The sequence below is a fragment of the Chelonia mydas genome, chromosome 27 (genome assembly GCF_015237465.2).
Source record: "Chelonia mydas isolate rCheMyd1 chromosome 27, rCheMyd1.pri.v2, whole genome shotgun sequence".
Taxonomy (NCBI): domain Eukaryota; kingdom Metazoa; phylum Chordata; order Testudines; family Cheloniidae; genus Chelonia; species Chelonia mydas.
In genome coordinates, this window is record NC_057860.1 from 7,458,045 (window position 1) to 7,473,719 (window position 15,675).

At 46.3% G+C, this 15,675-nt stretch overlaps 1 protein-coding gene across 3 annotated transcripts in view; it reads left to right on the forward strand.

The window, feature by feature from the left end:
• The first annotated feature begins 8,745 nt into the window (after positions 1-8,745).
• DDX42 (DEAD-box helicase 42) overlaps positions 8,746-15,675 on the forward strand; it is a 34,397-nt gene continuing 27,467 nt past the window's right edge. The window contains exons 1-5 of one of the 3 annotated variants that reach the window (XM_037886759.2): positions 8,750-8,867; positions 10,132-10,236; positions 11,326-11,433; positions 12,134-12,370; positions 14,109-14,259. In XM_037886759.2, coding sequence (XP_037742687.1) covers positions 11,426-11,433; positions 12,134-12,370; positions 14,109-14,259 — 396 coding nt within the window. In that variant the 5' untranslated portion in view covers positions 8,750-8,867; positions 10,132-10,236; positions 11,326-11,425. Of the gene's footprint in view, positions 8,868-10,131; positions 10,237-11,325; positions 11,434-12,133; positions 12,371-14,108; positions 14,260-15,675 lie in introns of all 3 variants that reach the window. The other 2 variants (XM_037886760.2, XM_037886761.2) reach the window with 2 other exon arrangements.

Here is a 15,675-nt window from a genome sequence, read left to right on the forward strand (position 1 = left end):
GGAGCTGGGCTAACAGGGGCCTGGCTCAGGACCTCCTGGCCAGCACCCTGTTACACCCCCACTTAGTCATCTCTGAAGATCCTTGAGGGACCCTACTATTTACCTTCTTTCCTTGTGAAAACTGACCCTTTATTTCCCTTATTGACCTTTGTTTCCTATCTTGTAACCAGTTACTAATTCATAACAGGACCTTCCCTCCTATCTCATAGAATTGGAGGACTGAAAGGGACCTTGAGAGGTCATTTAGTCCAGTCCCCTGCACTCATGGCAGGACTAAGTATTATCTAGACCATTCCTGACAGGTGTTTGTCTAACCTGCTCTTAAAAATCTCTAATGATGGGGATTCTACGACCTCCCTAGGCAATTTATTCCAGTGCTTAACCACCCTGACAGGAAGTTTTTCCTAACGTCCAACCTAAACCTCCCTTGCCGCAAATTTAAGCCCATTGCTTCTTGTCCTATCCTTGGAGGTTAAGAAAAACAATTTTTCTCCCTCCTCCTTGTAACAACCTTTTGACTCATGACTGCTTAGTTAGGCTTTCTGAAAGTCCAAACACACTATATCAACTGGATCACCCTTGTCCACATGCTTGTTGACACCCTCATTGATCAGGGAATGTGATATATCCCCAGGGAGAAGTATGATGACACCCACCAGCAGCAAAGATAGGTGGTAGCCTTACCATGCAGAATCCTGCTCATCATGTATTAAAATCGCACAGTTACATTTTCTGTTCAGATTAATTAAGTAAAGTTTGTAAAAACACTTTGAAAATCTATAGGACAGCATAATAAATCACTATGATTTTAATTTATTTTCACTGGTTTTTGTGGTACAGCCAGGCAGAATTTATTCCTGCAACATAATTGCTCCTCATCACTCCTATTTTTGGTTAGGAATGTCTTTGTGTGTGTAGGGATCCTAATCTGACTATAACAGCTAGGTGTTAATTTTTATTGTTTATTCTAATTAATTCATTATTTATTAATATTGTTGGCTTGCCCTGCGATAATCATATCGGGCCATAAAGGGAAGTTAATATTATTATTATTATTATTTAAGTCAAGGCTGAATGACATAGAGTCTTGTGGTTCTCCTACTCTCATTCTGTAAAAAACAACAGTATTCAGTATTGCCTACCTGTCAAATATCATGCGTCGGGCCTCAAAAATCAAGAATTTTTTTTAATCGCTTTTGTGTCTTTTTATTTGTCTTCTAGTTTTAAGCCTTTAGGGTTCACATTTCTTTGCAACCATGAGGGATAAGAACATCTTTAAAACAAAAGCTGAGATTCTCACATATTTACAAAAACAACAAGGAGTCCGGTGGCACCTTAAAGACTAACAGATTTATTTATTTGGGCATAAGCTTTCGTGGGTAAAAAAACCCACTTTTTCAGGTGCATGGAGAAGTGGGTTTTTTACCCATGAAAGCTTATACCCAAATAAATCTGTTAGTCTTTAAGGTGCCACCGGACTCCTCGTTGTTTTTGTGGATACAGACTAACACGGCTACCCCTCTGATACTTGGTCACATATTTATGTAATTTCAGGATCTGGGGCTGTGAGAAAAATGCTAAATCTCGTGACACTCAAGATAAATTGAGATTTGGACACACTATGTTACTGCCCTATTTTGGGCCAGGGCAGTAAGGGCAGCAGCAAGCCTCTCAGCATGGGTCCACAGACTCAGGCTCCTACTAGTGCTCTAAAAATAGCGGTATAGACAGTAACTGAGAAGTCGCAGCTGAGGCTGAAGCTCGAGCTCTAAAGCCCACTCCCTTCCCTAGGCTGCAGAGCCAAAATGGCCATGTCTATGTAGCTATTTTAGCACGGCAGTGCAAGCCCAGCCTGCCAACCTCGGGCTAGGAGGCCCACTGCCACAGACTGTGAAGACACACCCTAACACCACTGCAAATTAGCATAAGGCTACTACAGACTGGGACAATTGTTGTAGACTAGTCTGGCTTTTATATATAAGGCCCGGTCCAGCTCCTTTAACCAATATCTATAACGAGGCCTCACACTTCAGCTATATTTTGCAGGCTCAGGGTCTAGGCAGGACTCCCTGAAACTGGCTTAGTGTCACATCTGTTTGAGACCAGACACTGAGAGACATCCGGCTGCTGCAGAGATGAGGGGGAGAGGTTGACGTTTGTGTCCCACATTCACCCTGGTGTGGGGGGTTATAGGGTTTTTTAGGACTATAGCTCCCTCCCACTCACCCCAAAGGGGAGGGGGAGCTATAGGGCTGCCTTAAAGTTCATGCCTCACTCCCACTCATCCATGAGGCTCTCTGGGTTTGCTTCAGGGCCTGTGCCTGCCTTCTCATCCAACCTAATAGAGCAGTGGTTCTCAAACTTTTCTACTGGTGACCACTGTTCCCTGTAAGCTGTGCGCATGTGCACACGCACACAGATCCTAAACCCTGCACACACGGCAAAACACCGCACGCACATTTGTCCCGCATCCCAACCACAAATCGGTCGGGATGCCCTTTGTCCCGTTACCGGGGACCACTCACCATCGCCACCAAAGTCCCAGGGCTGGTGTGGCGGCGCTTCCTGGGGCAGCTCCCGGTGGCACGCCCGCCCCCCGGCAAGAGCCCGCAGTGCGGGCAGCCCCTAGGCACAGATGCGGACGGGGTCTCAGTGTGCTGCACCGGCTCCCTCCTGCCCAATCAGAGCTGCGGGGGCGGGGCTTGCAGGCGCTGGCAGCGGGCTGAGAGCTCTCTGCACCCCCCCCCCCCCCCGACCCAACCCGCTGGCTCCTCGGGTCTCTGTGCGCTGCCGGCACCTGCAAGCCCCGCTCCGTGGCTCTGGCAGCTCCCATTGGCGCTTTTCCCAGCCAATGGGAACCACGGAGCTCGCGCTTGTAGCAGGCGCAGCATGTGGAGAGTCTGGAGATACTTCCCCCAACCCTCGCCGCTCTGACCCTAGGAGCCAGAGACCTCCCAGCAGGGCTGGTGAGTGCGGCCAGGGAAGGGGGCACGGTGGGATGGAGTGAGTGTCTGGGAGGTCTGTGCTGGGGTGCTGGATTGTGAGGGTGTGGAGGGCGCTGAGCAGTGGGGGAGGTTTGTGTGTTTTGGGGTGCTATGCAGTGGGGGCCTGTTGGGGGTGCTGGGCAGTGGGGGAGATCTGTATGTGTCAGGGCACTAGGGGTCTGTGTGGGGCACTGTTTAGTTGTGGTGGGGCTGTGGGGAAGGGCACTGGGAGGGAGGGAGGAGAAATCTGTGTGTATTGGGAAACTAGTGAGTGGGGGGTTCTGTGTGGGGTGCTGGGCAGCTGTGGTGGGGCTGTGGGCGGGGGTGGTGCTGGGCAGGGGTGGTGGTGTGCACAGCACTGTGCATTTGTGGTGGAAATGTGGGAGGGTTGTGGCGGGGCTCTGGGCATAGTGGGTTCAGGGGTTGCAGGGCTGGGGAGCTGTGTGGCTCTCTTCCTCCCCCCATCCCCCCCCCCCCCGCCCAATATTTCCTGATATTTCACTCTTGCGATCGCCTATTTACCTGCCATCTATCACCCTATTTACCTGCCATCTATCAACACAGCCAGATTCTACTAGCTGGCAAGGTGGGGAAAGGGAAAGGAGGGCAATGAATCATACCCCTCCTCACCAGCATTTTGAACATGGAATGTTGATCACATCAGGACCCACACATCTCCTTGTAGTCTGTTCATTTGGCTGTGTACAAACTCAAGTACGTACGAATAAGTCAAAATGTCTGGCTGTAGTTACTAAGGAATTGCAAAGATTTCCCAGAAATGAACAAAGGTAAGTGTTGTTTTCGTGATTGAAATCTTTCAAAGGCATTGGACTTCATACATTTACTTGTGATGTTTTACCATTTTCCCGTGTTTTTTTGCCACAGATGCATGGACATGATCAGAGCTATGCACAAACTTCCCATTTGCCCTTTTGTCGAGTGACGCTGTTAAGCGCATTGAAATAGTAGCCATATAATAAAAGTATTAATTTTAAATAAACCAATCTGGTAAAAAATCAATCCCAAAATGTCACTGTCTAGAGGTCTAAAGCGTAAAAGAACAGCGACTTCATTTAAATCTGGAGGGCTGGATGAGACTATAGAGACAGTTACACCGAGGTCACATAGTGTAATGCTTGTTAAACTTCGTGAAATATTCACACATGATGAAGACAACAGAGTGGTTTGTGTATATTGTCGAGATGCCAGAGCTTCGGGAGAATTTTCAACAGGAAGAATGTGGAATGATGTATGGAAGTTGGATTTCTTAAAGTGTCATCTGTCAAGTAAGTCTCATATAGATGGGTTTCAGAGTAGCAGCTGTGTTAGTCTGTATTCGCAAAAAGAAAAGGAGTACTAGTGGCACCTTAGAGACTAACCCATTTATTTGAGCATAAGCTTTCGTGAGCTACAGCTCACTATCCACTACTGCTGTTGCAGACATTGGCCCGGGGTCCGGGTCCATCACCTCTGACCAGGTCCTGGTAGAAATTTCCGGAACAGCGCTAGGCGTGACGGCTGGTTTAGTCTGGCTGCGGGTGACCATTCCCACCCTCTTGGCTGACTTCATATGATTGGCCAAGTCTTCCCCCAACAGCATGGGGATGGGATAATCATCATAGACTGCAAAAGTCCACGTTCCTGACCAGCCCTGGTACTGGACAGGCAACTTGGCTGTAGGCAAATTGAAAGAGTTGGATTTGAAGGGTTGAATCGTCACTTGGATCTCTGGGTTGATTAAATTGGGGTCCACTAAGGAAGTATGGATAGCTGACACTTGTGCTCCGGTGTCCCTCCACGCGGTGACCTCTTCCCGCCCACACTCACAGTTTCCCTCCGCTCCAAGGGTATCTGGGAGGTATCAGGGCCTGAGGACCTCTGGTGTGATTCCGGTGCAATGAACTGTAATCTGTTGGGGTTCTTGGGGCAGTTGGTCTTTACATGCCCCGGCTCGTTACATTTAAAACATTGTCCAGCTGACGGGTCACTGGGGCGAGGTGGGTTGCTGGAGAACGGTGTGGCGGGACGATAAGGAGGCTGGAGGGTTCCTTGGGGGGTAGGTGGGGCCTTGGGCGGCCCCCGGTAGTAGGGTATGGTCTGAGGTTGTCCCTTCTGGTATCCGCTCCAACTGCGACCAGTTTTTTTCTTCTCTGCCACCTCCACCCATTTGGCTCCAATCTCCCCCGCCTCGATTACAGTTTTGGGTTTCCCATCTAGGATGTATCTTTCTATCTCCTCAGGAACACCCTCTAAGAACTGTTCCATTTGCATTAGGAAGGGCAAATCTACTGGAGATTCAACACTTGCTCCTGATATCCAGGCATCCCAATGTTTCACAATGTGGTAGGCATGTCGGGTAAATGACACGTCTGGTTTCCACCTTAGGGCTCTGAATCGCCGACGGGGATGGTGTAACAAGACTTAGAAACAAAAAACCTTCATTGTGGAGCGGATTGCTTAGCATGATTCTTGAAAGTCCAGCTGAAAAGCAGAGGAGGCAAATTAATCTTGAACGCAAGCGCTCAAACCCAGAAGAAATCAAAGTACTTATTGACAGTGTGTTGTTGGCTATTAAAATGAACAGCTCAAAGCTTTCTGTTCAGGATATTAATGACCATATGGAAAAGTATGTGCGCATACCAGCGAGCTGGAGAAGTAAAAATTATGCTTTTGAATTTCTTGAAATTATCAACTGCATTGTTCAGAATGACCTCATCCATGAAATAGCATTGGCAAAGTTTCATACTCTATCTGTTGATGAAAGCACTGATATATTCATTAACAGATACTTGATACTCTACTTTAAATATAGATCCATAAATTCTGCAGACTATAAAACTTTGTTTGGTGGACTTATGATTGCAAGAATGTGATGCTGTTTCAATAGTGTCTGCAGTCAAAGAGTTTTATAAAAAACAACTTGATCTAATGAAAATGGTGGTGTTCACATCTGATGGCACCTTTGTGATGTTGGGCAAACTCAATGGTGTGGCGGCTCAGCTGAAATGTGATATTCCACACTTAGTCCAGCAACATTGAGTTGCACACCGGGAAGACTTGGGGATTTCTGATGCATTGAAAGAGGTCAAGCTGATAAGAGACATGGAAACCTTAATGAGAACTGTCAACATGGTGTTCTGTCAGTCATCCAGGAGAAAATGCAAATTTCAGAAAAAAATTCAGGATGCTTCTGAATGTGAGTCAGCGGCTTTCAGGCCACGCAATGAAGTGTGCTGGTTATCTAGGCACTTTGCACTTCGAGCAATTATTCACAACTATAATCCTCTTCTGGAATATTTTGAGCAAGACAAAGATACTGATCCAGTTTCTAAATACTGCCACAAAAAGCTGAATACCATGGAATACCAAGTAACATTACAAGTTTTGAATGATGTTTTGTCGGAGCTGGCTTCACTATCCACGCTGCTCCAGAAACGGGGCCTTACACCTCTTGAAGCATTTCACCTTGCCCAAGGTAAACTGAACAAGATCAGAAGACAGTACCTTGGAGATTCAGTCTTATGGAATGACAAAGTTAAGGCTCTCTTGGATATGAGCTTTCAAAAAAATAATGAAATTGATACCAGTTCCATAATAACTTTCATAAACATCTTGTGTGCACATTTGGCAGACAGATTTCCAGAGGTTTCAGAGTAACAGCCGTGTTAGTCTGTATTCGCAAAAAGAAAAGGAGTACTTGTGGCACCTTAGAGACTAACCAATTTATTTGAGCATGAGCTTTCATGAACTACAGCTCACTTCATCGGATGCATACTGCGGAAACTGCAGAAGACATTATATACACAGAGACCATGAAACAATACCTCCTCCCACCCCACTCTCCTGCTGGTAATAGCTTATCTAAAGTGATCATTAAGTTGGGCCATTTCCAGCACAAATCCAGGTTTTCTCACCCTCCGCCCCTCCCCCCCCCCCACAAAATCACTCTCCTGCTGGTAATAGCCCATCCAAAGTGACCACTCTCTTCACAATGTGTATGATAATCAAGGTGGGCCATTTCCTGCACAAATCCAGGTTCTCTCACCCCCTCACCCCCCTCCAAAAACCACACACACAAACTCACTCTCCTGCTGGTAATAGCCTATCCAAAGTGACCACTCTCCTTACAACGTGCATGAAAATCAAGGTGGGCTATTTCCAGCACAAATACAGGTTTTCTCACCCCCCCACCCTTTTTTCCAAAAAAAGCACACACACACAAACTCACTCTTCTGCTGGTAATAGCTTATCCAAAGTGACCACTCTCCCTACAATGTGCATGATAATCAAGGTGGGCCATTTCCAGCACAAATCCAGGTTTTCTCACACCCCCACCCCCATACACACACAAACTCACTCTCCTGCTGGTAATAGCTCATCCAAACTGACCACTCTCCCCACAATGTGCATGACAATCAAGGTGGGCCATTTCCAGCATAAATCCAAGTTTAACCAGAAAGTCGGGGGGGGGGGAAGGAAAAAACAAGGGGAAATAGGCTACCTTGCATAATGACCTAGCCACTCCCAGTCTCTATTTAAGCCTAAATTAATAGTATCCAATTTGCAAATGAATTCTAATTCAGCAGTTTCTCGCTGGAGTCTGGATTTGAAGTTTTTTTGTTGTTGTAAGATAGCAACCTTCATGTCTGTGATTGCGTGACCAGAGAGATTGAAGGATGAAGTCCAGGAGTGGTCTGCTTTTGATTGTGCAGCAATAGTTAAGTGTGACTTCAATTTTGGAACTCATCAGGCCAAATCCTTATGTTCAAAATACAAAGACTTTCTTGCTGAAGAGATTGTTATAGTCAGTCAGTACAATGCCTTCAAGTTTGCAGTAGCCCAAAGAATCAAAAGCCAATTGGTTTTAAGTTTCCCGGATACGGTGACATTTGCTCACCAGAACTAACAGTTTCAGGATCTTGCAAAGTTGATCGATATTGGAGGAATATTCCTAGCATCAAGTGCAGACTGTGAGCGTGACTTTAGCTTAATGAACACTCTAAAAAACAAACTATGGAATCGTTTACAAGTAGATCTTTTGGACATGCTGATGTGTATTAAGAGTTACCAGCTGGATGGAGGACTGATAGATCTGGACAGAGTTTATATTGAATGGGCAAACGAAAAAGATCGCAGGGAAAAACACTAAGGTTAGTTCAGCAGTCTTTGACATTTCGACCAACAAGGAAATTAAAATGCATGTGTAATTACATATCTTATTCTTGGCGGATAATCATTTATTGATTTTTTTAGGAAAATTTTAAATTTAAAACACAAACTTGTTTTTCTTTTACTTATGATGTCTCTATCTGAAAACCCATGTAAATTGACACAAATTGCAAAATAAAACTTTTTAAATATATAAGCATTTTACTCGCTTGGGCGCATTTGCCTCACGGCGCACAAATTTGAACTCTGCTTCAAAAATTTGCACAGAAGAAACTTTTTGCGCACACGGCCTGTCAAATACTCGATGGACGGTTGCCGGTGGCCCCGTCACATAGCGAGCCTCTGCGTGTGACCCCCCCCCCCCAACATTAAACACACTTTTTATGTGTTAACACCATTGTAAATGCTGGCGGCAAAGCAGGGTTTGGGATGGAGGCTGACAACTCACGACCCCCCCCATGTAAGACCCTTGTGATCCCCGAGGGGTCCCGACCCCCACTTTGAGAACCCCTGGAGAGCGTCTATGGGGGCTGGGTGGCTCCACTGAGCCCGAGGTCACCTCCGCCCATCCCCTCGCGCAGCCTCAGCCGTCCCCAGTGCGCATGCCACGCAGCAGCGCGGTGACGTCATCCCGTCCCATCCGCACGCACGTTCCCCTCCCCCTCCCGGTAACGGGGGAAGAGGCGGCTGGAGCCGGCGGAGCCCGAGCGGCGAGTGAGTCGGGGGGAGGGGAGAGCCGCGGGGCGGCCCCGCATCGCGTTTCTCCGCGGGGCCCGGCGAGCGGCGCCTGCTTCCGGCGGGTGGGGGGCCGCGGCCTAGGGCGGCTGGCGGCGCCCGGGCCTGCCCCGGACAAAGGGCCCGCCCCCTGCTCGAGGCTCCCCGCGTCCCTCAGCCTTAGCGGGCGGCGTGTGGGGGTGAGCTGCCCCCTCAGCCCCCGGGCGCAGGGCCCCCAAGAGAGGGGACGGGGCCTCCTGCTGCTGCTTCAGCTCAGCCACCCCCCCCGGGGCAGCGCGGGTCTCTCCCCCCCCCCCCCCCCCCCCCGCGAGCTATAGCGGCCCCCTCCCTCTCCCCCACCCCCGCACCGAGCTACAGCCCCCCCCCCCCCGGGCAGCGCGGGTCTCACCTCCTCCCCCCCCCACCGCGCACCGAGCTGCAGCGGCCCCCTCCCGCCCCCCCCCCATTGAGCTATAGCGGGTTTCAGAGTAGCAGCCCTGTTAGTCTGTATCCGCAAAAAGAAAAGGAGGACTTGCGGCACCTTAGAGACTAACAAATTTATCAGAGCATGAGCTTTCGTGAGCTACAGCTCACTTCATCGGATCCAATGAAGTGAGCTGTAGCTCACGGAAGCTTATGCTCTGATAAATTAGTTAGTAGTCTCTAAGGTGCCACAAGTCCTCCTTTTCTTTTTATGAGCTATAGCGGTGCCCTTTATCCCCCAGGGCAGTGCAGGTCTCATCCCCAGCTCGAGCTAGGGCAGCCCTTCTCCCACCCAGGGCGGCATGGATCTCACCCCCAAACTGAGCTGCAGCCTCTTCCCCGCACTCCTTAGGGCAGCCTGGATCTCACCCCCACACCGAGCTACAGTAGCCCCCTCCCTCCTGAACAGTACCTACCTCATGCCAAATCGAGCTACAATGTCCCCCTTTCTCCCAGAATAGCATGGATCTCCTCCCCAAACCAAGCTACGATGTCCAACAGACCCCATGCAGGGCAGCATGATCACTTGGGTGGGGGGGATGTAGGATATTCTCACTCACTTGCCCCACAAGCTTGGATCATGGGGTAGGGAGGGGGAGACAGGTGATGCGTTTAGCCTTCCCCACTGTGGGAAAGGATGCTGCAAGTGTAGTTTTGCTCTCTTCCCCCATCCCATTTCCCCCCCATCCATACCCAGTACCTGGCTGGGCAATCTTTACTGCGGGAAGGTGGAGGGGTGCAGTGTGGTTCTCTTCTCTTTTTTGACCCTCCCCCCATACAGACACCATCCCCAATTGGGTGATTTCTGGCGGAAGGAGACTGCAGTGTGGTTGTCCTCTCTTTCCCCATATACACACCATCCCTGACTGGGTGACGGGGAGAACAGGTGGGTGCAGTTTGTTGTCCCACTCCTTCCTCAAATTTAGGATGATCCATGAGAAGGAAGGCTGCAGTGTTCCTTCCTTTCCGTCTTTTCAAGGCAGAATGATCTGGCGGGGGGATACTGCTGCAATCCCATTCTCCGTCCACCCACCCAGTGTAGGATCTTTCACAAGGCAAAATGATCTTAGGAGTTAGGAGGCCAGAGTGTCTGTCCCCTTCCCAATCCTCAAGGCATATAATCCCAAAGGGACAAAGTTTCACCCTCTCTTCTCTTAACCAGTACATTTTCTAAAGTGGTGAACTGGGGGTGTGGAGACTGCTGTGGTGTTCCTGCTCATAAAGGCAAGGTGGCCTCCAGAGAAGATGCGGTCGTCAGCGTCTCTTTTCCCAAAATTATGTTAATTGGGGAAATCTGCACACACCTCTGTCTATCTTTAGGGTTTTCTACTGCAGCTTGTCACTGTGATGTCTGAGCACCATCCACATAAAAAAAATCAATAGCAAAGACTTGAGTAGACTTCATAATCAAGTGTAGCAGATTGTTCTGCAGAGTGTTGTGTTTCTGATTGTACTTGATATATGCTTTTCCAGTTTTCTTTTATTCACACAGTGAGAAAACAGCCTTACAAACTGATTTAATATTAAAAAATATTACAATTCATGAAGTACAGCACAAGCAACAAAAGCCAAGGGTTCCACAGTTCAGGCGTTTGTCACATATCAGCAGGTTTGAAGCTTGAGAACTGTGTTGATGTAAGTGGGAAGAACAGATTATTGGAGTCAAACTTCTACCATGGAGAGCAGAGGAATGATTTTTTTCCAAAAATGACCTAGAGAGCTCCATATTCTAGACTTTTAGATTTGTTGAGCAGATTCCAAACTGGTAAATGCTTTGTGTAGGAGGTAGTATACAGAATTTACTCTCAGATTTGCCAGTTATTTCTCTTAGCTATGCACCTTAATGTCATTGAAGGGGTCCCAGTGAATGCAGAGAGTTGTCTAATAAGACTGCTAAACTAGGAGCCCTCTGACTATAACACACTTGAAAGGGCTGTGCATCATGCCCCCGCCTTTTTTTTTTTGTGCCTTGAAGGTATGACTTTAGTTGCCCAAGCATTGGCAAAATACTAAACTTCATGGAATCAGGGTCAAATCCTAGCAGCATCAACAACTGAGCCCTTCATCCTCCTGACATGGAAAAGTGAGTTCTGTGCAAACAGATTGGGTGGGAGTCTTTCAAATGTGACCTCAAGAACTGAGGTGCTGTCTACTCTGTGTGTATCTTAAATATCCTAAGGCACACCTCTTAAGTGAGGCTTGACTTTTTGTTCTTGACCAACATTTCCCCTCCCCCTACGGTGGTGTGGTTTGCTATGTGCTATCTGCCCTCCTCTCTAAAGGTGGCTGGATTTCAGCTGTGCAGTATTTACAAAGCTATAACACATTCAGGGATGGGATTGTATAAAAATACAAAATATTTATTCAGTTGACTTTCCATTTCTCCTCCCGTATCAGTTCTTGTGTTCAGGGACCTTGCCTTGGGTTTATTTGTCTATCTTGGATTGTAAAATCTACAGGACAGGAATGTTTGTTAAGCATTGTGTTAACGGGTGATAGACTATTTTATCTATAAACCTGGTAACATGTATTTCTTTTTGATTGATGTAACTTTTTGAGCAATGTAATATTTTGGACAGCAACCTGTTCATTTTTCTTTAATGAAAAGTGAATATATTAATATTTTCAGTAGAGGAACAAAGCCAAATTCCTAGTTGGGGTTATCTTCTCAAACATCCATCTCCAGATGACTGTAGGAAGCCCTGGTCAAAGGAATTTGTGCCTTTTGTATCTGGCAAACTATAACAGAGGGGATGTTAACTTGTATATTCTGACCGTAACAGAGAGATTGCTGACATCATGAACTGGAACAAAGGTGGGCCTGGCACCAAAAGAGGCTTTGGTTTTGGAGGATTTGCCATAGCCCCTGGAAAAAAAGAGGAACCAAAACTCCCTTCACAGTCCCATAGTGCTTTTGGAACACCTGGCTCTTCAGCTGCGTTTGGGAAGTCAGCACCGCCTCAGCTCCCTTCTTTCTATAAAATTGGATCAAAGCGAGCAAACTTTGATGAGGAGAATGCGTAAGCTGTGCTACTTTTTTTGTGTGTGTCCTGTTTTAGATTTGGTTGTTTTACAGGTTTCAAGGAGCAAATTTCATTGATTGAAACTAACAAGCAGAGAAATAGTTTAAACTGTCTGAGCCTGGGTTTTCTTCTCAGTGAAAGGGGAATAATACCCTTCTCTATGTTGAGAGTTGTTTGTGAAGCTTATTTTAATTATTTAGATTTAAAATAATAAGAAGATGCCTATTCAAGGATCTAGGCACAGTAACACATCATTAGTGGATATAATAAAATCCCAGTACATTTTAAGTAATCATTTCAGTAGGAACTTAGTCAGCCAGCCACCTACAAAAACTCCTTTCCACCCTTTCATCATTGTAGGAAGTGTGCCTGTCGCCTCCTCCAAAAGCCCAAATTGAATGTCTTTTGCAGCATGTTCAAAAGGTCACCAAATTCAGGCTATTTTAGACCAACAGGGGGACTAAGTTCCAAAGTCTTGGAGCTCCCATGTCCTGCAGCTTCCCCCTCTATTTTTTACAATGAGGGGAATCCAGCTTGAGCATCCGTGCTGACTTCAGCTGTGGCAGAATGGCATGGGGAGAGAGGCGATTCCTCCAGTAGGCCAGTCACAGGCCATACAGGGCTTTATAGGTCATAACCAGCACCCAAAATTCCAGTCAGCCAGTGCAGTTCCTGCAGCGCTGCTGTCGCATATTCCCAGCAAGATGCCCCATTCAGTAAGGAAGCCACTGCATTCTGCACCTACTGCAGTCTCTCAGTGGTTTTAAGGTGTGGCTCCATGTTGAGCACTCGCAGTAATCTAAACTGAGGTAATAACAGAATAGATAACAGTGGCAAAGTCTCCATCCAGAATGAAAAGTCACAACCTCTTAGCCATATGCACATGGTAAAAAACTGACTGGAATACTTCTGTAATACAATTGTCAAGTAGCAGCTGGGAATCTAAAATCACCCTTATGTTACAAACCCTAGCAAGATATACTCCTTCTGTCAAATGATCTGAAGTTGCCTCGTCTATAAAGAGAGAGGCTGGTCCATTCCGTAGGGCACTAGTCTAGGACTTCGGCGACCCAGGTTCAATTCCCTGCTCTGCCACAGACGTCCTATGTGACCTTTGGCAAGTCATTTAATCTCTGTGCCGCAGTTTGTTGTTTGTAGAACGTATTTAAACATATTAAAAAGATTGTGAGGCTGTCAGACACTACAGTGATTGATAGATGGATCACCACTTGCTTCCCCTTGCCCCTATCTTGTTTGGGTTGAGTTTCAACTAGCTCACTTTCATCTATACTTCAGTCTCAGCTAGACACTGGCTGAGGCACTGATCAGCATCATCCAAGTCGAACAAGATACAGTTGGGTGTTGCCAGCATCCTGAAAACATTGGCCTCCTTACTAACCCTTCTTATAGTCCTATACACACATTGAGGAGGTAAAAGAATAGTGCTCTGTAGCAGAACCTGACTCTGGAGAGGGCTTGGGAAGAGGAACAGTTGTCCGTAACTGCCTGCCTTACTTCAGTTACTAGCTTAATGCATTTGAACCCATATCACACCTCAACGTCCTTCAATGGAAAAAACTAGATGAATACAAAGTTTTGCTATTCACTCCAGTCAGTTATACAGAGACTCAAACCAATGGCTCTACAAACAGATAGACCCACTGCATGACTTGTTATAGCTGTGTGCTGACTTGGCCCATTACTGTGCTATAAACTACTCTCTCTTACTTGTCAGATACTTTGAGGATGAAGAGGAAGATTCCAGCAACGTTGATTTGCCATACATTCCTGCAGAGAATTCCCCCACTCGCCAGCAGTTTAATTCCAAATCGGGAGACTCTGACAGTGAAGATGATCCCTTGGAAGCATTCATGGCTGAAGTGGAGGCAAGCCCCAACTCATTAAGTGTTTATGAATTTAGGTGTTAAACTCCTCTCCGGTTAAGAGCAGGAAACATAGATAAATATACAAAAGGTTAAGGGTTATATTAGTGCTCTTCAAGGTGCTGTTTACAATAATATTGTTACACGTTGACATGGATAAGGCTGTACTTTGTATATCGGAGTCCTTGTCTATTATCTTCATGAGAATTTTAAAAAAATCCCAATATGTGTAAAAACCATTTAAGAGTGACTAAAGCCAAAAAAAATTACTGAAAGAATCATAGACATGTAATTCTGGAAGGGAACTTGAGAGGACATCTAGTCCAGCCCGCTGCATTGAGGAAGGTCAAAAGTATACCTAGCATATCATCCCTGGCAGGTGTTTGTCCAGCCTGTTCTTAGAAACTTCCAATGATGCGGATTCCACAACCTCCCTTGGAAGCCTATTTCAGAGATTAGGAAAAACGTTCTAACTATAAGGGTCGTTAGAACGTTTTTCCTAATATCTAACCTAAATCTCTCTTGCTGCAGATTAAGTGCATTACTTCTTGTCCTACCTTCAGTGGACATGGAGAACAGTTCATTCCTGTTCTCTTTGTAACAGCCCTTAACATATATGAACACTGTTATCAGGTTCCCCCTTAATTTTCTTTTCTCAAGACTAAATATGCCGTGTTTTTTTTTCAATCTTTCCTCATAGGTGAAGTTTTCTATACCTTTTATCATTTTTGTTCTCTCTTCTGGACTCTCTCCAATCTGTCAATCTCTTTCCTGAAGTGTTGCACCAAGTACTGGTTACAGTACTCCAATGGAGGTCTCACCAGTGCTGAGTAGAGCAGGACAGTTACTTTCTATGTCTTACGTATGACATTCCTCTTAATGCATCCCAGAATAATATGAGCCTTTTTCACAACTTTTTCACTACCTCCTAGCCAGTTTATCCCCATTTTGTAGTTGTGCATCTGATTTTTTCCTTCCTGAGTTTTTTGCGCTTGTGTTTATTGAAAATCATCTTGTTGAATTCGGACCTGTTCTCCAATTTGTCAAGGGCAGTCTGAATTCTAATCCTGTCCTCCAAAGTGTTAGCAACCCCTTCCTGCTTGCTGCTGTCTGCAAATTTTATAAGCATGCTTTCCACTCTATTATCCAAGTCATTAATAAAAATGCTGAATAGTGCTGGACCCAGGACAGTCCCCTGCAGGATCCCACTAAATATGTCCCCCCAATTTGACAGTGGACCATTGATGACTACTCTTTGAGTACAGCCTTTCAGCCAGTTTTGCACCCACCTTACAGTAATTTCATTTAGACCACATTTCCCTATTTTGCTTATGAGAATGTCATGTAAGACTGTGTCGAAAACCTTACTAAAATCAAGACATCATGTTTATAGGCCCCCCACTAGAACAGTAACTGTGT